At 43.5% G+C, this 27609-nt stretch overlaps 1 protein-coding gene across 1 annotated transcript in view; it reads right to left on the reverse strand.

Moving 5' to 3' along the window:
* Positions 1 to 26791, reverse strand: part of KIF5C (kinesin family member 5C) — an 85276-nt gene extending 58485 nt beyond the window's left edge. The window contains exons 1-2 of the mRNA XM_054210196.1: positions 26653 to 26791; positions 1565 to 1655 (exon numbers count right to left, since the gene is read on the reverse strand). Coding sequence (XP_054066171.1) covers positions 1565 to 1655; positions 26653 to 26778 — 217 coding nt within the window. The 5' untranslated portion in view covers positions 26779 to 26791. The remainder of the gene's footprint in view (positions 1 to 1564; positions 1656 to 26652) is intronic.
* Positions 26792 to 27609: the final 818 nt, after the last annotated feature.

Raw genomic sequence — 27609 nt, forward strand, 5'->3', positions numbered from 1 at the left:
CTATTTTCAAATAGGACTTTGGGAAGCATTTAGCTTTCTATTTGGTTAATGAAGAATTAGTCACTGATTTACGTCTTCCAAATTGCTCTCAAACAGGATTTTATTTCTCTCACTATTTTCAGAGGAAACCAGCTTCCACAGGAGATATAAATACCTTCCGCAAAGCTACAAACAGCGCTCTGTTGCGTCTGTTAGCACACACTGTAGTATTGAAACAGGTCCCCAAACTTCCAAAAGTTGAGTGGTGTGTCAGCAACCCAAACTAATGATTTCTAAGCTCTACCACTCCAATCCCACCAGTTTTTATTACAGGCTTACCCGTCTGAAGTCAGAATTGCCGTAATTAGGCTCCCCGCTGAGAAGAAGCAACTGAAGTCTTATGACTCATTTCCTCTCTCCAACATCAAATAACTTAGCTTCGGGTCTTCACCCCCAACCATCTAGTCTACACGCATGTTGGTTTGCTCAAGGCTCTCCGAGCGAGCCAAGCAATTTCCTCCAGAAGAGAACGCAGGGTTGGCAGCAGGGCTGCTCACCGCAGGGACCTCTCCCCACCGGCAGCACACACAAGCTCTCAGCAGATCTAGCTCCACGCCTGGAACGCTACCGAGTCCTTCAACACTGCTTCAGTAGCTCCTGCACCTCTGAACAAGCCCAAATCTCTCATGCCTCGTAAATCTCACAGCATTCAACCGGCAGCCTTGCATTGCTGTAAAAGCACAGTTCTGACCAGCTCTGACACCATTCCCACTGTTTGCATACTTTGATTTAAAAACAAAAACGGAGGACCAAATCTTGGGGGGCACAGGGACACCGCACAAGGCCAGTGAACAACTAGACCGCAATACCATCATGGATGGACTATCCAGTTGTAATACCATCATGGATGGACTATCCAGCATCAGAACCGAGTGGGAGGTCTGAGAGTGATTTGGGAGGTGGGGGAAGTATGGCAGGCAATTAAAATGCACCCAAAAAGTTTGATTCTCAAGTTAAAATCTTGATATTTCAACAGTTTATGAAAGTTTTGTTTTAAACAAATAGGGTGTTATACAATAGGCACTTGTGCTCTCGTTTCATTTTTAAATGCAAGCTATCTGCACGCAAAGCAGCTACAAAACCAGTGCCTTCTATGTTTTCTTTTAGTGGTCCATCATTCCAGTCAAAGACACAGCTATCCATATCAAAGACAGCTCATTCCATACGGAACAGTGTCACGCTGCATGAAGAACATGCTTTTTGTTGCTTATCATATATCGCAAAAAGCAAGTATTTGTGTGGAATAACAGTCACACACAAGGAGAAAGTAAGGAACAACTAGTGCAATTCCTTCAGGTCTTTTTGTTTATTTGCTTGTTTTGCTTTTTTGTTTGTTTTTGCTTTGTTTTGTTTTGTTTTTTTTACACAGACAAGTCCTTAAAAAAGGAAACTCTTGGAATTACTAATTCCTAAACTCCCACACAGACATATAAACATTTATTATCCTGTCTTTAAATAGCTTGAGGGGACAGGGAGACATCTTTTTCCCTCTCCCCAAGCAGGAATAAACAAAGATAACACCTACCTTTAACAATCTGCTTGGCACAGGCATTATAAACTTGTTCCTGGGTTGTATTAGGAGGTAACACTCTATCAAAGACATACGGCTTCCCTTGCTGCAAACAAAAGAGAAACTCTGTAAGATAACACACATTTAAAACAGTTTACAGACCCAATTTAACAGGCATCCTAAAATGCAGCATTTACTACAAAGGAAGCCATTCAGTGCAATGGAGACGACAATATTTTGTTGAATAAACAGATGTGACATCTCACGCACTCCAAAACCATCTTGTCTATAGCTGGCAAATAAAACGCAGCATATGTTTTCTGTGTGTTCACATTTGGGTCAGCAGCTACAGTTGCAGGAAAAAATAAGCTGAAATATCAGCAACTGGAAGTTGATTTATTTTCTCCCTCTCCTAGGAGTTAAACGGGAATAGCCATATAAATATTTGCAAAAGATTTGCTGTTCATTATTGTAAACAGGTGAAAGCTGGCATGCAAGAAACAGCAGTCAGACCTGAGAGAATCAGAAGTTTGCAGGTCCCAAGAGCTGCCTTCTGCTGCAGCTGGGGTGGCCCAGCACAGTCCAAGCACGGTCCCAGCACACTGCACGTTCCTTCAGCAGAAATAGCCTGGTTTCATTTCTATGCTAAACATGCAAATGTGTGTCGGTGAAACCACAGATTAGACCCAAAACAGGCAGACCAGTCAGACTGTTATGTTGCCCTAAGCTTGTATTTCATTCAGAAATTGTCATGATTTTTATCCTTAGGACCAACAAATAACAGGATGCCGTGTGAAAGAGCTCCAAAATGACATCTTGAATGGGACCAGGGCCATTTCCAGGTTGTGAACCACAATCCATCCCACCACAGACACCGAGCTGCCCTAATTCTCAGGTGACACCATGACTGACACTTATTCATATGTATATACGGCGTAGCACAACCCGTACATACACTTCCAGAAAATTTTGATTCCTCTTTGTAGCGAGTATAATTGGTTACAAGAGAAACACGTATTAGCAATCCTAAAAATAGGTTTGCATGACACTTAAAAGGCAAATCAATTTCTAAGACAGCAGTTCAGTTCCTTACAACTCAAAACCAAGCAAGACATCTGCATTTAAAATACAATTCCTTTATTTAAAGTTACACTAAGTGTATGTGTAGCATCTTTCTTATCTTCCATCAAAGCCTGTAATATTTCCCTTCGAAGATGTGACACCTGCTCTGAGAACGGCATAACAAGGGCTTCAAAGCTAACTGCAAGGTGGCTGGATACCCGATGTAGGAGTCTTGTTCTGTTGAGTTGATGTGCCATCTCTGCCATTTGTAGCCAGCTGTTCAAATGCTGTGCTCAATTAGCCATTTTTGTCACACTTTGATTTTTCTTCAAGCAGATCACAAGCTTACAGTTGCCTGCTCCTTAAACTCGGGTACTTAACAGCCACAGGGGAAATAAGACAGAGAGGTGTTTGCTTGCAATGTGTGTTCTTCATGCTTCATCCCAGAATTTCAGATCTCAAGGATAAGAAGGCAATTTATAAATCACGTAGTAAATAATTCATGGTCCTGTGTTGGAATGGGGTGAACACTGGGCCACCCAAGCAGCCCGCTTGATAAGACACAAGCCCAAAGACGCAACTCAGACCGACATCCCCAGTGCAGCCCCAGCCCCCGGGAGAGTGGTGGGACTGCTGGGAGCACCCAGCTGGCACCTACCCCAAACTCTGCTCTCCACAGCTTTCCACAGACAGTGCACATCGCATGGCTCTCAGCTAGACAAAGCTCATCATTCCCAGCATGAGAAGGGCTGCCCAGCCCTGCTATAATTGTTCCGGAACAATTTCTCAAATGGACTTTTTACCTACTTACCCCCATTTTGCTTATTCCAAGTACCAGACAATAATCCCTAATGCAAGTGGCCAAAAAACACACGGACACACAACCTCAGCCATCCACTTATCCCATTTATTTATTTCATGCCTGAGTTGAGGCTTATTAGCTAAGCAATGTGAGAGAATAGCAGAAAACAATGCCAGTACCTCATCCTACCACGGCAAACCCAGCACTCCAGGCAAACGCTGCTCTGGTGCAATCAATCCAGCTCTTCTACTGAGCTCTCGACAACTATAATGCCCCAAAAACCAATCCCATCATAATTGTGCTGCTCGCAGCTGAAAGAGGCACTGACTGCAACTGTTATTTAGCTGTCAAACTGAAAAGCTACAAATGTAAAACAGCAATTCACAAACGTGCTACATAGGTCAGATTTCTTCCTCGGGATTTTTGTTCTGGGAAGCTGAAAGACTGGAATACCCATCACTGATAGCTGAAGAAAATAAATGAACATGAAGGATCACAAAGCATCTGCCACCAACTGCACAAAGCGAGAGCACTCCATTATCTGAGCAGCACTTACAGGTTTTTGGGGAGGTTTTTTGTGCCTCATCTCCACACTGATCTTAGATGAAGACAACTCAAGGCTCACGCTCCTTTCCACAAAGGACAGTATGCTGAGTGGGCACAGACCCTCTGTCTTTACTCAGTTTGAGAGTTTATACTTCTTTTGCTCTACCACCACTTCTCTGCCCTAAACCTTCTCAATCCTGCTCAACCCTCTTCTCCCCACCTCCACCACCACCTGCCCTCCCTGTTCCTTAGGCTCCTCATCCTCCTCTCTCTTCCTTTGTTCAGAAGTTCCTGCTTGGGTCTCTGACGTTGGAGAAAGACTGGGCACCTCCCGTGTCACCCCACTCACTTTGTTCAAGTTCCTGACTCTTCTGTCCCACCGGCTCTCCCTGGAGTCCTCCTCACCACCATCTCCACCCAGCTCCAGGCTCCTGGTGGCAGGCTGTGACCTTCATCACCTCTCCTACCAGGTTGTTCCTCACCCTTTCCACGTCCCAGCTAGGCAGCCCACAAACCCACTCTGCACATGTCCCGCAGGAGCTCACCTTCAGCTTACGGGGGCTGTATGAGACCACACCACCTTAGACAGGGAGAAGATGCCCAGCCTGAAGGAAAGCTGTGGTAATTCAGCTGCCAAGATACTGTTAAGATAGAAGATGTTTCTCTGGACCAAACTATGGCTTTGGGGTTTTTTTTGATTTGGAGGATGTTGTTGTTATAAGCTCTTAATTCTTGACAGACTTTCCTCAAAGGTAACAAAAGCCATATCCATCCTACAAAGGCAACACACTGGCACATCCGAAGGTTTTGCTCCAAAACAGAAAGGGAGGGTGAGCAAACACGAACATCACCTTATTTTTAGCATGTTCCCAAGCAGTACTTTTTCCCCTATTGTCACCTTCAGAAATACCATAACTGCTTTTTTTTTTTTTAATGTAACTCAGCTTGAATTAAATACCAAAATCAGGAAGATTTCAGCCTTATTAGCACTTATTCAAGAAAGCAATAAGCAGCTAGAAATAAAGTGTTATTTTCTGAGTTGATGCTAACAGTTTTATCTGTGCGCCTCCTCCATACATTATTTTTCAAACTTTCTCATTATATGCAGTGTATTATCTCTCGTACATACATCACATCTTCCTTCCTATGCCATTACTTCCTACAGTCCCCCTGACAATCTGTTCCATTAACTTATGCCACTGCTGCATAATGGCTAGGATAAGTGCTCTGATCCACCCACACAATTCCTGCTGAAGTTGTATTGACAGCTAGATAGATTCTGTTCTGGCCCTTGGATAGCACGAAGAACACTATTCATATGTATTACCAATTACTATTTCACCAGCTTAATGTCTACAGTTTCCTATCGAGTTTACAGGCTTGGCATTTAAAAATCTGAGGATTTCACAAGCACAAAAAGAATCCTGACCATCAATCCATGCGCTACCAAAACCATCATTTTACAAGCAACATCACAGAGCAGTGATATCACTAGGAGCCAACATGGTCTCAATTAAAGATAACCAAATATATTTTCTGTTAAAAAAAAATAAAAAATATATATATATAAAAAATCAACTCTCCTAAATTCTACACAGGAAATGAGAAGTGCTCAGTTCTTAAAGCTAAGAATTAGGAGCCTCAATGCAATTTCATGATTAATTCCCTGTGATCTTCAGACAGACATTCAGGGTTGACTTCACCAGTGTATCTGCAGGTCATGATGTTAAGCAAGACAACACCTGACTTTCAGGCATCTGAGCTCAGAGGCAGAATCCACAGTCCAAGGTCCATCCCCAAAGTGCCTTATAAAAACCACGGGCAAAGTGGGATGGCTTAGAACAGGATTTCCAACAGCTAGCATGTAGCTCAGATACATAATTGCTAAAGAAGAAAGAAAGATGAGGGCATACAAAATGCTGGGTTTCTTTGCTTTTTGGGGCTGTAAGGAGACATTTGAGTTAGATGAGGAATTATAGCCTGAAACCATCGCCTAGAATTAAAGATAGCATCCAGATTTAACCCAGGACAGATGCAAGTTTGTTCTGCTTGAGCAGAAAACAGCTGGGAGCAAGTTATATGATGACTGGCAGTTGTGAGTACGCCTAGTGCAGTTCTGACCCCAAACATACAAGCAGAGGTGAAGCTCATTCATACTTGCCTGCAACATACCATGCCAGCACATCCTCGAGGGGGACATCATTTTGAACGAGACTCAAGGAGTTATGGTATTTCTGAAGATAATAATAGGGGAAAAAGTACTGCTTGGCAACGTGTAAGTTCCCAAGCACCAGCAGCTGAGGTGGGACCACAGGTCACAAGGTCCACATGTCCATGCTGCCAGCTGCATCTCTGTGCAAGAAGGTCTGGAAAGGGGCTCAGCCTCACCTCTGCCAGGCTGCCGGATTTGGTTCTTCCTAACAGCCGATAGTTAGGGCACTTATCTGAAACGGGCAGACAGATTGTATACACAGGGTCCTTCTCATTCATCTTAGCCCCCTGTCCCCTCAGAAGCCAGGAATGTTCTTTTCTCCACAACCTGGTCAGATAAAGGCATCCCCTTTACCCCTGTAAAAGGGGTGCATCAGTCATGCAATCACCAGCTGATAGCTCAGGAAAACTTTTAGTCCCTGCAGAAACAAAACAGTGACAAATCACGTGGCTCGGTTTACCAGATGAATCATTTGGCAAAACCGTGACTGCTGAAACTCTGTCATTTTTATTCTGGCTCTCTATTCAAGTCAATGAGTTTTATTGACGCAGTTGGAATGAATGATCTATGAGTGTGTTTAACATACCATACAAGACGCCACTGCCAGTACATACAACGGATGAGTATACAGGTAATAAAAGCATGTGATACGTAGGAGCTTAATTAATGGGAAATTATTTCCCAGCTAGTTTTCACTACCATAAGTGCTCTTGTAGTAGAGGTTTTATAAATAGAAGATACGTAATTGCAGGCCTGGAAGACAGAATTTTTCAAAGAGCAGAAAGCAAACTATTACCAGCAGCAATTCAATTTTTCAGTCGAGGCACATCCCTTGCGCAGAGCTGAGTTTCTCCCTTGGAAGGTGGTATAAAACTCATTTCTTCTCTCTAGCCTATAGGAGTAAGAATTAAAGTTTTTACTCCCCTTGAGAATGTAGAAGCCACAGTTACTGAACGCTGCATCAAACTTACTCCATTCACAAGTGGGATAAGCATCTGGCCCTGCAAATTTCCTCTGGAATTAGATAGAACTAATTAGATAAAGGACTTATTGTCCCCACAAGTTAGAGAAATTCTGCAACTACAAGGTTGTTATGCTTTTGCTGATAAAGCACAAGAAAAAACAGGACCTATCCCATTCTCCTGAATCCATCTCTCTCTAGTGAGGATTGAAAACATTATGATTAAAGACAGAGGGAGAAAATTAATGCATGTGAGCAAAACAGTTAAATTTAGTTATTATGTTGTTCCTTTCCTTTATTGACTAAGGAAATGCTACACCCATCCTACCCATTTTCCACACTAGCTCACCCTTTAAAAACACTAGCACAGCAGCAATTCACCTAGGAGATGAGAATTCAGAACACCTGGGATAAAAAATTTAAGGAAATTTATTCAGAATAACCTGAATATACTACACAGTCAAACCAAGTTCTCCAAAAGAAACTCGTAAATCTTTGTAACAGTCCTAAAACTCAATTGGAAAATAAATGAAAACAAGCAGTTGTGTATGAACAGGCACCGCAGAGCAATCTGAGTTGAACACAGCATTACTTTTGCATAGTGGGCTTAATTATTGATCTACCTTATGAATATTTCTGTGGAGCTGATGGAATTTGGCACGTGGCCAGCGATCCACTTTTAGCTTTCACTCTCAGCAGAAAGAACCTTTAACTCCTTGCTATAAATCCCATTTTCAGAAAGCAGTATTTTATTTTAGTATGGATCTGCAATTTAGGAAACCAAACCCTAGCAATTATTTTAAAGCTTTTCTTCTACCTAAGATGCATGACCTGGAAAATATACTCTTTAAGAAACTTCATATGAATTTTAAGTATAAAGATCTCCCAATACAAAGCCAACTATTAAATAGCACTCTTTGGCAACATTTTTTTTATACTTCAGACACAGCAATACCCAGAGTAACAACTCTCCATTATTATTTACTTTTATTGGTGCAAGCTAGTCACCACTGTCCAGAGGAAGAGATGGACCCGGTGTGTCCATCATGGACCCCGCAAATGCTCTAACCCCTTGCTGGCACTTCTCAGCTGATCAGATGGGACGTTACCAACGTAACACTAGTCACAAAAATAAAAAGCAATGCAAACTACCTCCCAGCCTGGCCATCAGATGATAAACTGCAGGCTGAGAGAGTCCTCACAGCTGGGAGGAAGGCTGGGGCAAGGGGCTGGAGAAGCAGCACCCCAGTGCACCCACAGCTCAGGAGCTCCATCACTGCTGGAGGCTGCAGCACCCACCAGCACCGTGGAAAATGGGATCTCTTCTTACTTGAGGGCAACCGACTCACTCCTCCTCCTCCTCCGGGACTCCCCAGCGCTGCATGGCTCAAGAATAGGACAGGAAGGCGGAAAGGCCCTGGGACACATCTTCCTCCAGCTCCTCGCCATCCTCATCACTCCACTGGCAGTCGGGTGCAGGCAGCCCCCGTGGGGGCACTGCCCGGTCGGCGACTGAGCGCCCAGCAGCACCAAGCACTGCATGTGGATGCTGTGTTACCGGCCGTGGTTAATCCACACATCCTTTGGTACTCCTTCCACAGTGCAGCCTAATGCCATCAGGACTAGCACCATCCTTCCAGCCCACCAGTGCTCTGCATGCCACGCAGCAGCTTGCAGATTTGGGCCTTGATTACTTAACTGCTTATGCAACGGCACAAAACTGGGTATTTGGAGAGCAGTGATATCCTCCTGCAGTTAAATTTAATCTCTGAAAAGATGAAGCTATGTTAATGATCGTGGGGAAAAGGATTTCATTTGGTGGTCTGTACAGCACTAGCTGAAGATGTGCATTATTCCCCCTTTCCTGGGTCTTCCACCCCACATTAAGAAAACTTTTTCATACTTGTTTTTCACAAAACTGTTTCTTTTTTCACAAAACTAAGTTTTAAGTAGATATGTGATTGTACGCTCAGCAGACCTCTCCGCTTTATCATAGGTACAAAACTATCAAGAGTGAGGAACTGGACACAGGTTACTGTAACGGTCCTAGGGGAAACTGGAGAACGTCGTCCCTTGCACCATCCCTCTGGCTTTCAGGTAGCTTGTGCCACTGTATTATGTGTAACAGATAACTACTGGTTTAATTTAATGTGCTCTATCTAATTTAATTGACCTTTTCAGGCCTATTTGAAGCTACCTTCATAATCTATTCATTTTACTTCAGCAAAGCACAGACAGGCTTAATTAAATTAACTTTAAAATGCTGTCACTTGCATTTCAGATAAAGATCCTCTCGACATCAGAGGTTCTTAAGTAAACAGAAATCTTGGGAGGATATTTAATAAATAATACTCCAAGGCACAGTTGGTACACAGGGTCCTTTTCTAACATGCTTCTGATAGCTTCCACCTTCAACAGGCACCTTGCGCAAGCGGCTGCGCAGTCCTAGCTGCAGGCTGGAGTTAAACCATGACACGCTTCTACCAAAAAAAAAGCACTCAATGAGCTCCGAAGGTAAGCCAGACTCAAAATTACCCACAATTTCTCCAGTTCTACTGGTCTCCAGCACTTCAGCTAACCTACCCTACTCCCTCACATCAAAAGGATAAGAGAATTTGATAACTTCTTTTGTGTATAAAACCATGCAAACTAACAGTTTGGAAATAAAAGACAAAATAATATTTGTTGTAGAAGAAAAGAGAAAGAAATGTACCGTAACTATAGAAGCCCAAGACTCCTCTAACTAAAGGTCTTGTGATTTAACAGAAGTTGAGAATGAAAAGAGAACAATGTATTAATTGTCTATTTTGTAAAAATGCAATACTTCAAAATTGGTTTTAAACTACTGTGGGCTTTTTGTTATTTAAAGAACACTATGATTTTCTTTTAACAAATATAAAAAATTCCTAGCCAGAAAAACAATGTAGTAAAACCTATCCTCAGGCAGCTCCCTACAGTAGCAATGGAAGAGGAGTCAGACAAGGCCATCTCATAGGTGGAAGGCAGTGGGAATAAGTTACACCTGGAGCAGCAACTCTGCTTATCATCAGTGTTTATAATATTCCAACGAAAATCAAAAAAAGATAGGTGGCTATTTCAAATCATGAAATGGAGCGGTTTTGGTGAAGTAAAAGTCCCAAGTAAGATAATGACCTTCAGCTCCACCTACAGAAGAGAAGTGCAACATAAACCAGTCCCGGTTCAAGACGTAACTACATCTTAATTCTGCCGTGGCAGTGTTGTGTTAATCTCCACTTTGTTAAACATATCACTTACAGATTTATGGGGCAACTGGGTGGCTCAGGAGATTAGTAATGGGATACTGAGCACTGTCAGTTGTAGATTCAAATCCACCTCAGGTCAGGAGAGGTCAAAACAAAATGAGAGGGCGTCACTGGTCCATACAGCAGCTTTCTTTTCAGCATGCTCCGCAAAACCAAGGATTGAAGAGGATCAGAGAACAAACTACACCATTGGTCTTGGAGCGTCCCGTCAGGTTGGATATACATCGGCAAGAGGAAACAAATGAGATGCTTGCACCCCACTGCCTGCATTGTACGGTATTTGTTCTGCAGAGAAAGCGCTTCACAAGCATAAAACTGTCACATTTGCAGCTGGGCTATATACTCATTCAGTCTCGCAGGGATTAATCCAGAGCCACTAATTTATTGTGTGACTGAATCCTGTGGATGGAGTTCCTGAAGGGTCTTGAAACCACACAGGTAATCCCAACAGCAACGAGCCCAGACCCCAACAGACAGCATATGCAGTGAGTCTGGGCACATCTCTGTTCCCCAAACTGACTCCCTTCACAATGACCTGTGCAGAGCCAAAATGCCGTCTATGTGGTGGCACACCATGGTGAGAACATGGCTCTCTGCTGAGAACATGCTCCACCAAACAGGGTTTAATTATTGTCATCCCATAATCACTGGTAGCAAACTGTAGGTCCAACAGCAAGACTGGTACATGTAGATTATTATCCTCTGCTCTCAAGAACTGAAAGATCTGAAATGTTCAAAAGCCCAGATTTATAGTGTCCAAAACAGGTGAGAAAGGAAGATACCAGCATCCATAACCTAATGGAGTAACAGTACTCCCAGAGATCTGGAAATAAGCCTCGCCCCTTGATACCTTGCTGGTTGAGTGCCTGATTCACTGGGAGACCAGTAACAACAACTTAGACTTGCTTCCTCATTTACAAACCGAGAGACTAAATGCCAGCAGTGCTGGGAGCTTGAATGTTTACTGACCTGATGTTGTAGCAGGGATTTAAAAGCACACAATAGAACAGAAATGTTATCACTAGGCTGCCCCAGCCTCCTTTCATGCAATGTAATTAAAAACAAATGCACTGAAAATACATCAGAGAACGAAGGAAGAAGAATGACAGCACCACTACTTCTGTACTTCCCTCAACCTTTTCCATTGGAAAGTGATACCTAAAAGAAGAACTGAAAGGGCAGCAAGCAGTGCAGTGCTGTATCTAGTTTTATCTATAGAGATATTTGATGCACAGCTGCCCTGGCATTACCTTCTATTTTGTAGCTTGACTGCAGCCTAGATTCGTGTTGTCTATTGGAAATACCCAGCTCTGCATCTCAACGACTGTAGTAACAGCTACAATTTGAGCATGGAAGAGCCTTCACAGAAGCTCAGATGTCGAGGCAGGCAGAGCAATTACCCTGTCACCAAGTAATGCAGACAAGTTGCTCCTGGCAACAAACCTCTTCAAACACGGACAGAGAACAGCCTTCACAGAACAGAGACCCCATGCACGAGCACAGCCATTTTGTTGAGCGTCTGCGCACCCGCCACTTCTCTCCGTCCTCGTGCTGTGGACTCTCCAGCTCTTGGGGCAGGCCCATCACTGTGAGGTCTGTGCTTCCCAAGCGAAATGCACATCTAAAAGCTTATTTAATAAGAACATGGAGTGAGATTAGATCTTCCAGGAAGGAGCTGCAGTGTTTCATATGGCCTTTGAATCCCGCTACTCCTTTCACTCTGGTAACACTTCTATTGATTTGGTTTTACCTTTTCTTCTGATTCTTACCTAAATTTGCCCAGTTTCTTCTCGCCCTACCATTTCACCCCATTTAAGACAGGCAGGAGTGGAGGAGAAAGGAGGCAGCTCCCCTTTGGGAGGAACAAAGCCACCCGGCACTGGCCAAGCACAAGCCTGGTCACTTGGAGCTTCAGCTGTCGCCTGCACGAGCACCGGTTCCTGCCACCTGTACCCTCTGCATAGAGAGGAACCTGCTCACTCCCATCCATAACCTTACAACCAACAAGCTTCTGTTTCTTAGCTTGTTGCACTAATTTCCTTATACATATCTCATCTCATTATCTGGAGAAAACAAAAAGCAGAACTCTGTTTCACTTGATGTGTCCAAATCTCACAATTTTAGCACCAATCATCCAGTCTTCCTCAAGCTAAAGCATTTGGGAACGGGTAATTATACAAAAATAATAGTTTTTAGTAATAGGAAAAAAATAAGGATTATTTCTCTGATATAGTGGGCGCTAGGAAAGCTTAAATAAGAATCTGTTAAGCAGAGACCCCAACCCTATTTGTAAAACCCATATATTTGTAGGAGCAGGGTCATGATACTGCAAGTGCTTGGTTTGGTAATACTCAGCAATCATATTCCAATACAGGCACTCTTCATTTGTACCTCTAGTTCATAAAAATTGCATTAAGTAATTAGACAAGTAGAGACAAAAAAACCCATCCTTACAAAACCATTGCAACCCCTTCCAAACTAGAATTACTGCCTCCTCCATTTTTGCACCAGTTATCAGGAGGAAAACAGAGTATTTGAGAATCTGGTTTCTGCATTTCTGATACTTTAATCCATCACTGACAAATTAAGTCAATCATCAAGAAATTCAGAATTGTTTAAATCTCATTCAAAATTCAAGTGGAACTGGTTCCAAATGGCTTTGCATTTGGGAGTGAGAACGGCTATGCCAGCTTGTCCTATACTGAGAAATTTGTGGTGGCAAGTTGTGCTGTCCTGGACAGCTGACAAAGGGGTTCCGATTGTGTTACTACACAGAATATAGCTCAAACTGTTACACAAATAATATGAATAAAAGTGATGTTATAGAGCTGGTTAAAACACACAGACAAACACAACAAAATACCCTCCTGTGAACTTTGTAACAACAAAGAGCTGCAGAATTTCTTTTTTAAATGCACTGCTTGGACCTTCTTTGGCAATTTTGGCTTTTTAATTGCAAAAATAGATTTTTCTGGCCCCTTCCTGTGCCCTCCCTGCAGCTAGAAACGCATTACAGCTTACATATACAGCACATCTCTTCTTACAGCACAGCAATGACATCGGCAGACCAGCCCCACTTTCTGCTAAGTTATCCAGAAACAGGCAATGCTGGCTGGAATTATCTGACACTAATTCTATTATCAGATTTAGTAATGCTGATATATTCCTTCTGCATTTCCCAAATCTTCAAAGCAGGGTACAATCTGGGCTGCCACACTCCATTCCCTTATAGTGTTCCAGAGGCACCAAGACCATGTTAATGTTTACACACGTGAGTGAAAGCCCTGGCACTGTTTCTTGACCCACTGCAATAAGGAAGATGAAGAAAGGACCATGACCTATAGAATGGCAGTCATATAAACAAAGTACCTGTCTTGTATGTAAATCATGATTCATATTCCTATTTCTCTCTAGCAGAAACAAACAAAATCTGCTAGACACAGGACTGTCAACGGGCAGAAAATAAGGAGGACAAGGAGAGTGCAAACAATCATTCAGACCTTTTCTTTGCATCAGCATAAGCAGTTGCTCTTCCTGTTAAGTCAGAGGCCATTCTGCTGACAGACTTCAACCTCCAGCCACCCTGCTTACCTTTAAGCTCATCATTTGGCTCTGTTTCCAAAAAAAACCCAAACTCCTTAGACCCGAAGCCACAGAGGTCTCTTGCCTTCGCCATCCTTGATGTTTATCCAATTTACAATTCCTAGATCTCAAAGTCTCTAATACACATGCCGCTCCACACGGCAGTTTTTAATAATAATAAAATGCAAGCAGTTCCTGTTACACAAACTAGCTCAGCTCTGGAGATAACTGGTAAATGATCACAGTTTCCTCTCCACCTGGCCCTTCTCCCTGAAGAGGAGGGATAACTTTTCCCAGACAGACCGAGTGAGCAATGGCAGCAAAGAGGAGCTGCCCGCTTTCCCTTCGCAGCAGCTTACCTAGAGGCTGAGCACTGCCTGCTGCAGGCATCCTGGGCAGCAAGGCATCTTTATCAGCAGTGCTCTGCTTAGATGTTAATGAAACAAACCAACCCAGGGCAGGATCAGAGCTGTACCAGCAGGACAGTGCTGCTGTCATTGCCCCTACACGGCTCTCAGCAGGAGCTGCTGCTGCCGCTCGCCAGCCAGAGGAGCAGCGGGGCTCCAGCGCTTGCCCCTGCACACCTACAACTGCATTCACACAGCTCAGCCACTGCGTGCGGTAGACATACATCTACACAGTTATTGATGGCTCTTTTGAAAAGCAGGACAGATACACAGCAATATTCTGCAAATCCTAAAGACAGAAGGTACCTCCCTCCAGGACAGAGTAATTGCTCCGAGTTCCCATGTCCACCAACAAGACTACAGCTGCTTCAGCTTTCAGGCTTCCTGCGTTTTAAAGAGAGAGCCCCAAATGACTTTCTCAAAATGAAACGGAAGTGTGCACCAGCAGCTACCATAGTGCCAAAAATCAGAAAACCCTGAAGTTTAAACCATCAAACCCAATAACAGATAAGAGAAAAGCAAGGAGTATTTCCATTGTATAAACAGGGGACTAAGGAGCTGATAAGCCTACAGTCACCTGCAAGTCAAATCCAGGTTTGTCCGGTTCCAGCACAAAGTCTGAATCCAAACCAGGACAAACACAAGCTCTACTAAGGTGAACAGTTTAAGAGTTGCATCAAGCCAGAAGAGCAATGTGCTCAGCTCAGTTAAAATTGTACATTCATATAGTACTGCCTTTGCTGAAATAGCACATGTATGTATCATCAAACATAACAAGGAGATAGTTCACTTGATTTTCAGAAAAACAGAAGTCCCATATTAAGTGATATACTATTGAAAAATTCTGACAAAAGTGAACTTAAAACAAAAAAAATGTGAAAAATAAGGCAATAGTTCAGTCTGCTTCTAGAAAACAGACACATCCACTAGCTCTGCACACAGCCAGCCATCAGAAAGCCCTGGAGACAGCACCAGGAGCTGGATCCCCCTGCGGGAGCTCCCATCCTTGTGCCAGGAGGATGAACAGCCCAGAGGGCTGCTGAAGACAGCGCTTCTCACCGCTCCGACTGAGGCAGCCAGTTCTGCACTTACACATATTCCTAGCCATCTCAAATAAGCAGCCCTTCAAACAGCTTGATTAGACGATGGAGATAGCAATGACTCATCTCAACATTTTTTTCCCCAAAGGGGAGCAGTTCTGCAGGTGAGTCGGGTGTTTCCCAAGTCGGGCACTGACAACCAGGGGTTTCCACATCTCATTCTTTTTCCCAGCTCTGGCTCTGGCTCACACATGAGCCCAGTATGAAACCACCTTAGATGCTTCCATTTTTCTTCAGCTCTTAGCAGCAGAGTCCTTCCTTCCTCCCGCACAGAAAGAGAGAAGGCAACTCTTGAACAGTGCTTCACAGCTCAATGATCACATATGGTATGATTAAAATAAATTGTTTATGCTGGCAACAGTTTTGTTTGAAGTTTATGGCTAAGGTTATTCTATAATACTCAGAAAATCTGGGCTGCACGTAAAGCAAGCAATGGGCAGAATAAATCCTCTATTACCAATATAAGCAAACATTTTTCTCAAGTGTAAAGAAACACATGCTCCTGTATAGCAAGATTAACTTTGCTTTAAGATTTCTTTGCATCATTGAACTACTTTGCTTTGAAGTTAAATTGTAAAAGATACCATAAAGTGAAAAATAATCAAGCCAATGTGTTTATCGAATGACAGCAAAGATTTCCACTGGGTATTTATGGGTGACCCAAAAGAGTGGTAAGAAAATAAGAAAGTATATATATAAGAAGGTTCTAAAAGGACTAAAAACAAACAAAATGTAATATAAAAAAGGAGAGAAAAAAATTAAAATGCAATATAAAAGGGAAGGGGGAAAAAACAGGTAACAGAAAAGGGGAGAGAAGTAGAGGATGGATACGACACGGGGGTAGCAGTTTGAGACAAACAAGTCAATCTTTAGTAGTGGCATTTTGTATGATTTGCATGGTGACAAAAATCAGTGTTGGGCTGTTAAAGAGGAATTGACTGCTGCAGTTGGAGAAGACTGAGCTGTATGGATGCAGACAACCGTGCAGTGCAACTGAAACAGCTACTAAGAGCATCAGCAGTAAAACCGAGGAGCAGTGTGGCTTCCCAGGGTCACAGAAGTCACTGCATTCTAAAAGGACACGTGGCACTGATCAAGCCATCAGCAAATCCTGTCAGGTAGACAGTGAACAAGGCAAGACGTATACATTTGCTGTGCCTGCTCCAGTTGAACTAGCTTCAACCACCTCTTCACGGAACATCACTGCATGTTATGAGCTAGTCTGATATACATATAGTTACAAACATAGATATATACATCCTCCAGCTGCATCCTGTGCTTCCCTCACCAGGCTCTAGTGCCTCCAAGTACAGCTGCTCAGCTATTTGTACTACAGAGCAATGTATTAAGAAAAAGCCAGATGACTTTCCTTACTAGATTTTTGGAACAGATTATTACTAAGTGAACAATATAAAATCTCAAAGCTCTTTGAGAAGTTGCAGCATTATCCACATCTCACTCTTGGCCTAAATACAGAGATTCAAGCAATTCAGAAGAACTGTATAGTCAAGAAAAGAGATTACAACTGCAGAAAAATCCAACTTCTGTTAACAGCTTTGCTAAAAATATTCACTAACCCAGTTACCCCAATTCAGATAACGGTCTCCTGCACATCTTTGCTAAGTGAGATAATAATTTAGCAGTCAGAATGATACTTGTGTATCAGAGACTCAACTTCCCTGCAGATTCCCAATGTGACTTTAAAAGTCAACTTTCACCCCCCAAAATAAGAGATCTTCTTTACCTCACAGGCTGCCACAAGGACAGTTGAATACAAAAAATTGACTCATAGCAACATTATCTAAGTAAATTCAATAATATTTCGTTCAGGAATACAGCAAAAGTTATTGCAAGCCTTTAGGCCATTTGACATACAGGAAACTGTGTTTTTCAGTATCACATCCTCCTCATGCAACAGAAATGTTTGACAACAACTTCAAAACCACCACAGTTTTCCGAGAATCCTAGTCCTCCCTGACCCAGAAGAGAGTCTCTTACACCAACCAAGAGCATCTCCTATCCATCATTATAACTAGGTAGCAGAGTAAGATTTCTTTTAGCAGAGAGTAAAGCACTAAAAAATAAATCACTTTTTTCAAAGACATCTAAGAGACAACTATTAAATATTTAAGTCCTTATCTCTGAATACTCATTTCTCATGAGGAAAAAATCCAGCATTCTTGGTTTCAATTAGACTCTATCTCATAATTTGAAAATACGCACTTTCTGAAGCTGTCATGGGACCAATTATTGGTATTATAATGAGAATCTGATAACAATCACATGCATTTCCAGGACATCCCACAAAAAGTCAAGAACCAAAGAGGCCATAAACATACAGAAACGGCTTGGCTCTTTCTAGTAGATGAATAAAATCAGGAATTCATCAGAAACACCACGCCTGTGACTCCACACCTTTAAGATATGAAGGATGCCATTTTGGATATTTTAAGGTAAAGGGTTTTTTTGCTGTTGTGTTGGTTTTGGTTTCTTTTTAACTACGCAATATTTTCACACTCCAAAATCCAATAAAATTGAATAAAGGTATTTTCCCAGTTCACAAAGCCATCACACAGACAAGCACCATTATCCAACATGCACCCTCCAATGGAGCTAGAAAAGCAAACATTGGCGACGCCGCAGCCAAGTCAAAAGTGTCGAGCAATTACTGAGCAACTCTAAATCACTTTTCTGCTCCTATCCCTGCAGCGTCAGCTAAAGCACAGCTTACCCCGTATTGCACACCCAGGCTGCTGTCTCAAATGACTTGGATCCAGTGTCCCTCCATTTCTTCTGCCCGCTGCCAAAGCAGAGCTCTGCTGCTGCACCCTGCAGCATCCTGGTTCTCAACAGTAGAATTGAGAACAGAACCAAGACTCATTCCCACACAGATACACGTTTTTTCAGTCATCTGAGGAACTTAGTAACTATCTTTTCAGAATGAGTCTTACCTTGGCTTGACCTCTGAGCTTTAAAAGGCTGCAACAACACAAAAGCAAACAAAAGAGGGAAAGTAAAGGGTCTGAAAGCAGTTGGTAGGTAATTGTGTTTGGTCTTGTTTGGCTACATTAAGACACAAGATGTCAAGCTCAAAAGGATCCAACAAAAACAGACACAAAACATCCTGTGCACAGGACTGTTGTCTATGTTAAGAAAAAAACCCACAAATAAATCCCCTTGTGTAGAAGAGATCTTTTGATGAAAACATTCCTGCCAAATGCACTTTTGTATTCAACAAAACCAGCCAGAATTTAACAAGAAATGCATCAGCAACCAGACCGTCCCAAGCCATGAAAGCTAATAGGTGGAAATTAGATTATGTGTGTTTCTTTTCCAAGCAGAGAACAGATCGCCCCGTTCATTTGTTTCTTCTATGCCACTGCCCCCTTTTCAGCACTTGTCCACAACTCCCCTTCTCCCTACACATACGGTATCACCGATGAAACGACACGGCTCAGTTTATGCACACTGAAGTCTTCAAACAAAAGAATGGACAAATACCAGCGACGGAATATTTAACTTCAATTTAACATTTTCCTCAGCAGAAGGAAAAGCCCACCTTTAAGAAAACACAGTTGTGAGACCTGCAGGTGTTGCAGCTCTGCAACTTGCTGCTCTGATACAGCACTTACAGAGTTAGGAATGGACCTGGAGGCACATCAGGCATTTCAGAATGACTACATTTGGAAGAAAACAAAACAAATCCTAAGGTGAGTCATTTTAATGATAACAAGAACAACACCAAATATGATACCAAGGGTGTCAGCAATCTATTAAAAACTGCCAAGAAAAACTAAATTAAATAATCTCTCCTCCTAAATATCTGTTTTTACAGAAGCATTCCTGTGATCCCCAAAAAATTATCTCAAGCCTCAAAAAATCCTCAAAAAACTACCACAGAGAAAAGCACATTAATATTAAAGACTTATAAGTGGCATTTCATCCTTCATTTTATCTTTTGTAATGGCTTTTATTCTTCTCGCACAGTTTGAAACACTGAAACAATATGTGGAGATGTAAGTACACATCACTCCCCACCAGCTTCCTCACTGCACATTAAGCCTTCGTTTAGTGCAGGAAGCTTCAGGAGAAATCATCTCCAACCATGCAGAAAAAAAAAGTACTCCCAAATTTCCCCAAATACCGATAAATCAGACTGTACCAGACTGAACAGCCATTTGCAAAAATGGATCCAAACACCAGTGACTAACTACGGCATCTCAGGGGAAGGAAACAAAGACTGTAACAAGCTGGAAGGAGATACAGGAACACAGACGCCGAATGGTCTAAACCTTCTGGTCTAAACCAAATGCATCCTGCAGGAGCTACCAGAGGAAAAAAGACATTGAGAGTGGCATGAGACTACATTTTCCAGTTGTTTGACAATCCAGCTTGTTGAAATATATCATCTATATTTTAAATTTCAAAGCTTTAAGTAGGAATCCATGTTTTGCACAGGACAGGTATGCCGGATGAAGATATTTTTAGAGAAGGATACCCAAATGGGATTAGAAAAAGATTTAAAAAAGCCTTCAATGCCCTGAGGAAAGACAAAAGGGAAATTGCTCTGGTGAAAAAATAGTAAGCATTGTATTTTGAGTAAATCATCTTTCTAGCACCACCAACAATAAATAGAAGCTATTTTCACACCTTATTTCTCATTACATTTTTAGAGAACAGAAATGCACGTACAACTTCATCCAAGAAGTACCCATTGATCCGTGTTGAATAATTTCCCCCAGTTCAGCACTTACAGACAAGCTTGAAAGAATATCCCTTCCAGAAGAGAAACAGCTGAGGATTCAGAAAAGAAACAAACAGAAATACCCAAACCACACTGTCCCTGCAGAAGTGACTATCTATGCTTAAATCTAGCATGAATGTGCCAAGCAGCACTTAACAAGCCAAGGATTTTGCTTCGAACGTCAACTTGGAGGAAAGTATCTCCATCTCGGGAGCATCTTAGAAAACTGGTTTGGCACCAGCAGAGTCCCGGGAGACGAATCGGCTGCAGCCCATCCCGACACCTGCAGTGCAGCCTGGGGGAACCCCCCAGAGCATCACTACCCACGGGACTCAGGCAGACAGGAGGGTGTTGCTCATGCCACTCACCACCCTCTTAATAATGCCATGCTCTGCCCCTGTGCAACGTTTCAAAGCTCTACATGCGCCAAATCACCATGCAAACCCACATTTCCTTTGGAAAGCTGCCTCCCTATCTCATACCGACCCGGTCCGGGTTGTGGGATTGGACAGATGCAAAGCCTGGTGGAGAAGGAGAACGTCTGGGGTTTGGAGAAGCTCAGAGATGTTTTCCAAGCCCTTCTCAAGACAGATTTTCTTCACTGACTTATATTACGGGAGAGTAAGTAATGTTGTACATTACATTTGCTTCAGTGCTTTATGGAAGTATTGCTGTGTCAAAGAAATAAATGTATTATATTTTTTGATAATTAGATCCAGAACCATTTCATTGTTTAGCCAACACACTGTAAAAACAGAACCAAAAAACTACTGTGCCAGTCATTTTATCAGTCCCAGGATTTTAACTTTCTACACAAGCTCCTGAAAATAAGTGTGAAGCACAGCAGGAAAACAACTACTCTTCAAAAATCAAGCACGCAAGCAGCTCCCTGAATGGCTACCACACCAGTTCTTCAGTAAATAAAATTGTTTTTTCTGCAAGGCACAGAAAAGCCACCCAGACCCAGTGGAATCATCTTGTATTTGTTCTTTCCTAAATGAAGAGCAACGTGGTATGATCTACAGGCTTCCTCTTCTTCCTGAGATACCTACTGGCTTCAGCTACTAAGAGAAATCACCCAAAAAAAGCAAGTGCCAGATCTGTCAGTCTTGTGCTGCTGCTGCTCTGGAAATAGTCTGACCCGAAAGCAACATAGCCCAAAGCTACAGGGGAATGAGCACAGCACATCGTGGTACATCTCATCCACCAAACAGGAAAATGCAGCAGGTTAGAGACATTCGCAGCTTATGCCAGGGTACAGAAAAATCTTAGGGTGTAGGAGGATTAGCAACACTTTCGAAACAAACAGCTCCCACAAAGGTATTTGTCAGCTCTTGGTGTCTTCAGATACCATCAATTCCATATAAATGTCATGCGTAGCTATGCCAGCCACTTGTATCTCACAGCAGTCCTTCACAAAAGCTTTCATACAAAACTTGCTCAGTCTTCACTGGAAAAGAAGAGTTGAACAGAGGTGGAAAACACACCAAAGATGCTGGGAGACAAAGCAAGCATTAGGTTCCCAGATTGAGCCTTCTGCTAGGAAAACAGCATGCTACATATCCATTGACATATTTTATACCGAGACAGAAATCCCACCTCACTTCACATCCTACATCAAACCAGTATGAGCTTTTTATAAAAGGTATTTACAGATAAGTCATGAACAAACCCTCTACAAACAGAATTGCTGTGTATTTTGAAATAGAGATGGATGCTTGGCTTTTGTTAGAAGCACAATGTACCACACCCCATGAAAAATGTCATGCAGCACAGGGTAGATTTTTAATATTTTTTTTTTTTAACTAGTCATTTATCTACTATCCCAAGGGGTTTTTGTGGATCTGTCTTAACCACAGAGTGACAACTGCCTACAGAGATGTCTGTAAAGGAGGGACTTAAGAACACGACTTTTTATCATCTGTATAAACTCTATTGACTTTACTGGTGAACATGAAATAAAAGGTAAAATGTATCCAGATATTCTAGGGATGCAAATAAGTGAAAATCTCTCCACAAGGCAACATTGCAAACAGTACTATAGCAGAAAATATTAAAAAAAAAACCACAACCCTGCTCAGATTCCACCCCACCTGCTTCAAAGGAATCAGTCATCAATTTTTGTTTTCTTTTACTTCATGGAATATGACACTGCAAAACAGCAATAAGCATTGCAAGGCAGCAGAGTATCAGGTGATGATATTTTTGTTTGTCTTAGGCACAATAGTTAGTTATGTGGAATGTTTCATGGATGAAACAACAGAATTTTCACGCATGTGAGTAATGCGCGATCCCACAGGGCCCCTCCCATTGCCCCTGTAGGTCTCCGCTGGTTTTCCCAGGGGCAGTTTGCTGCAGGAGCTGGTGGAATTCCGCTAAAACCCCCAGCGCAGGCAGCCAGGGGCCGAGGAAGGCTCTGCGCTGCCCGCCTGACACCGAGCACGCAGCAGAGAACTGCAGTGCTCAGCAGCTCCTGCTAAGCTGGGCTTTACTCACACTGCAGCTCAAAAACCAGCTGACAACCAGAATGAAGAGTCTTTTATCCTCTTTCTGGTAATATTAACATGAGGTTTCTGAGCTGGCTAGAAAGATTCAATTTAGGCATTCTCCTTTCTAAACAGGAGATATTTGCCTGAAAAATCAGTTTCAGATCAGTCTTGTGCTAAAAGGGAAGTGGTCACTCTAGTCCTAACAGAGAAAGGAGGTGAAAATACTCCTTCACAACTAAATTCCTCTATTGTTTACAACAGGGGAGGGGGAAAAGAGCTGGAAGCACTCTCCCGCATAAACCTAAACCAGAAAAGCATCCTCAGGGAGGGCATCCCACCAGGTGCTGAGCCTCTCTGCATCCTTCCTTTGCAGATGCTCAGGAATAAAAGCACTCAGAGGAACAGGGGAAACACGAAGAAACCACACGCCATAAGACTGCCTCAGTTGCTTACTACAGCAAACAGCTCCACGCTCTCCAAAAAGACTGTAAGAAGCAAGCCAGCTAAAAAAATACATTTTTAGGTATGTCAGCCAACACAATCAATCGGAGAGTCACCTTGAGGTTGCAGAGGAGCAGAAACATAAAATGAAACTGCAGTCTTTTGAGACTGTTGGGTAGCTAACCACAAAAGAAAGAGATGGATTTACCACTATCACCTTTTCCTGCCATGGTTAAAGATGAGATACATCTAAAAGGCTTTTATATTTAAAACTTTAAAGTAGATTCAAAATCCAGTGGGTTTTCTCTGTTTTAACCAGAGGAAAATTTAAGGTAAGACATTTTAATCTTCCATGCTTCACTGCGTTGCATGTGCAAAGCTCATGAAGACGGATGGAAGAGGACAGAATATAAGACACAGGGTCAAATCCCAATTCTGAGGGGTTTAACTGGTTTGAACAGTTAGGACATTGTCCTAAGACTTCCCCGACAAAGAGCTCTGAACCATGCAGTCACAGGCATCGTAGAGATACAGCTTTAGTCAAGGCATGAAAGATATCCTGGGGAAACTCAAGCCTAAGTTGTTAAACTTCCTTCATTGCTGCTTGTTTTCAAGAAATATCATCAAGTTGTGATCTTTAATTTTTGTTGGAAAACTTACTCAAGGCACTGGAGAAATATAATGGGAGGAGATGGTGGGAGGTTCAGAAAGAAAGCATTTTCCCCACAATTGTTTGTTGGGAAGGAGAAGTAAATTTGTTCAGACTCACTAGTCAGGAAAAAAATTGACATTTCCTTTAAATCATTTATATTTTAATTTTTCTTACGTGATGACAGAATTCCTCGGGGCGGGGGGGGGGGGCAATGGGGGGGAAGGGCGTGTTGGTGGGTTTGGTTGGTTTTTTTAAATTTTAACAGAATCTCTTTCTTTCCAATATTTTATGGAACAAAAATAAAAGCTGCATTGCAGTGTTTTTCAAATGCTATAGTAAAACACACACACAAAAGTGTTTGGTTCTGGTTTATTTTTGCTTTATGTAATGTTTCTAAGAGCTTTTGAAGGCTAAAATACTGCTTTTCTAGAAGGAAGGCCACTCTGATAGAGCCTTCCACCAGAATTAGGATTCCTTCCCCCTGCCAGGCATTATTTGTTGGATGTAAGCAGTCACTCTAAACCAGTAAATAATAACAAATGGTACTGCTTTCTACTAACGTACTGCAGTGGCATCCACTGTAGATCAAGTTACACTAAAGCTCAATGAGCTCGGTACTGCGAATAAAGAAGACAAAGAATATGGAAAGATTTTCATGTTCATTTACACTTACAAAACTACAAATATCCCCAGGGAACCTGAGCCGGATGGTTTCTCTTTGAAAAAAAAGCAGCAGTATTTGAGGATATATTTCACTAGTTAAGATGACTAAAATGTGCACCTAAAAAAGACCTGTGGTTTGCCCTGTGAAGGGAAAGGAAAGCCATACTCTAAGCTTCTGACTAGATTTTCAAGATGGAAAATAAGCCCCAAAAAATGATCCTGCCAAAGTGAACATTTATATATCTAAAAATAAATGTTTATATGTATTCCTATAAATAAATAGATACATGCACTTTTCTTGTTTATCTCTAGCTACTTTTTTAAACTTCCATGGTAGGAAATTGACAGTTGCTGGTATTTTTCCTTTTTACCTTTGCTAAAGGAATTATATCCTGTCTGCAAGATATAGATATCTTTTTCAAAGCATCACAGTTACTGTTTTCCCAGACAACCGATACTTTCTAGAGAAAGATACATCATATACTTGCACATTCGCTTAGGTGGGATAAAAAAATTCTAAATTATGCTTCTCTTAAAAAGATAACATCGTTAAAGGATTTGCAGTAGATGTATTTTAATCTACTTTTAATACATCTGAGGGTTTATTTATTTAAAGGGGGGACAGCATTTTGCTGACTTTTGTTTCTTTAGCATCCAAATGACTGTGCTACAGTTACGCTTTCGTTCCAAGTATTTGTTGACCAAAGACAGCCTTCAATTGCTGACTGAGATTGGTAACTAATTTGATTATTCTATTGTTAACAGACTGTTCTGGGTGTTACGACTTTAACCTTCAGATAAAGAAAATTAATTTGGCTACACAGAAAACATTTAATAAAAACAAATTAAGAAAAAACAAGTTAGCCATGTATGTCCAGAATTGAGTAATTTTTTTCTTTGCTTTTCCATAACAGTCTTGCAACTTTCATGAAAAAAGTTTCTTAAAAACTCGAGGTTTTAATAAGAACCTTGACAAATCATACAAGAAATTGCTCATTCTTTGTATCATCAATTAGTTTTAAGATCTCCTTATCATAGTACAGTATGGATCATATCATCGGTTTAACCACAGTAGACCAATATATAAAACAAAGCACCAAAGACATGGTCTGGTTAGACAGTAAACCAAAAATATAACTCAAGTGCTCGGTACTATCTATGAACACCCACCAACATGAGCACCATCAGCCTCCTGAACACAACCCCAGCCAAGCCACCTGCTTTGGAAAGCTTGGGCTGCGGGAAGGAAAAGCAAAAGGCACTTTGCCGTGCAGGGCTGACGAACGCGCTGCGCCATATTCAACACTTGTCCAAGGAGCCACGGAGGGCCCCGACACACGCACGCTTTGTTCATTTTAAAGCCTTTGCTCTTGCGAACAGCCCACAAAGCATGTTTTCCCCTACAAAACGCAGGGAAAACGCAGAGTTTGGATATGTCATTGCTATAAGCTGGTAGTGACTTGATGTTTAAATTCGGTTTTTTTCCAATGAGAGGAAAAAAAACTTCACCTTGCGTGGATCATTTTAACTAATGGTGCTTGTGCACCGGTTGTTCCGCAGGGACTCGGCGGGTCCTGCCAGTGCCGCCCAGCAGCCACCAGACACCACCAGCGCTGCCCAGCAGCCAGGCGGGACGAGCACAGCGCACCCCCCCGCCGGGACACCGCCTCTCCCGGGGGAGCAGCCCGGCATTCCGCAGCCGGCTCGGCTTTTTGTCTCGCCCCGCAGTGCTCCGCGCCGGCGGGGGATGCTGCGCGGGTGCGGAGGATGCTGCGCGGCCCCGGGGGCGCGGACGGCCGCCCCCGCGGAGCGCCGGCGAGCATGCCCAGTCACCGGCATGACATCAGCGCCGCCGCCGGCGGCCGCCCCCGCGCCCCCACCCCTCACCGGGCCCGGTGGGCGACCCAGGGGAGCGGGGAGCCCAGACCCCGAACAGGAGCTGGGGGAGACCCAGCCCCGCCGGAGGAGAGCGGGGAGCGCCGCCGCCCCTCCCTCGCTCCGCCGCAGCGGGAACAATGGGCGCGGGGCCCGGCGGCGGGTGCGGGACCGCCGGGAGGGGATGCTCGCCCCGGGGAGGAGACGCTCTCCCCGGGGAGGGGGGATGCTCGCCCCGTCACGGCGCCGCGCGGTGGGGAGAGAGGGTCTGCGGCAAACTCACCCCGATGACCACCGTCTCCTCGCCCTTGAATTTGGGGATGAATTTGTCCCCCCGGAGGATCTCTGCCTCGTTGAGGGGCCGGAACCGGCACATCACTTTGATGCTGCACTCTGCGGGATCCGCCATCTCGGCGGGCGGGCGGGCGCCGGCCGCAGGGAGCGAGGCGCTCCGCCGGGCAGGTGCCGCAGACGCCGGCTGGCCCCGGCCCCCGCCCCGGCGCGGCTGCGCGGTGCGGGGCGGGGCGGTGCGGCGCGGCGCGCAGCCTGCGCCCCCTCAGCCGCTCCTGAGCCTCCCCTCAGCGCCCCCGGGCTCCGCCGCAGCGCGCGGGGGCTGCCGGGAGGCGTAGTCCGCGCGGCAGGTGGCGGCCGCCAACGGCTCTAACGGTCCCAACGGCTTCGCCTCAGCGGCGGCCCCCTCACGGCCGCCAAGGAGCGAAGGGAGGGCCGGACCGCTTTCCCCACCACCTCTTCGTTAATTATAGCGATTAACGGAGGACTACGGTTATGCTCGACAGCGGAGGTGTATCAAACAAAACCGCACAACAGGGAGCAGGTATTTAATTTTCACCTGGCTTTGTCTGCCCCAGTTTTAGGCCTCCAGGTGCGGCTGCTCTCTCAGGGAAAAGGAGAGGAAGGAGGAGAAAAGAGTGGACACCTGTGCTCCAACAGATCTATGACCAGGTTAAAGGACATTTATTCCTGGGAGAGAGCCCAGGGATGTAATGAACACCAATGCTTCCCTTCATTACATTACCCTTATTTTCTGTGAGGAAAAGAAGCAGCAATAGCATATGTGGGTGACGCTTTGACCTTGTTAAATTTACAAGAAGTTTGTCACGCTGCAGTCAGTGAATCAGCATCTGGGAAAGACAAAGTCTGGAGCCTGTTCCTGCACTTCAGGGGTGCTGTCCTCCTCCTCCTCCCCTTCGCTCACTGACAAGAAGCATGGCCATATTTC

The sequence above is a fragment of the Rissa tridactyla genome, chromosome 7 (genome assembly GCF_028500815.1).
Source record: "Rissa tridactyla isolate bRisTri1 chromosome 7, bRisTri1.patW.cur.20221130, whole genome shotgun sequence".
NCBI lineage: Eukaryota > Metazoa > Chordata > Aves > Charadriiformes > Laridae > Rissa > Rissa tridactyla.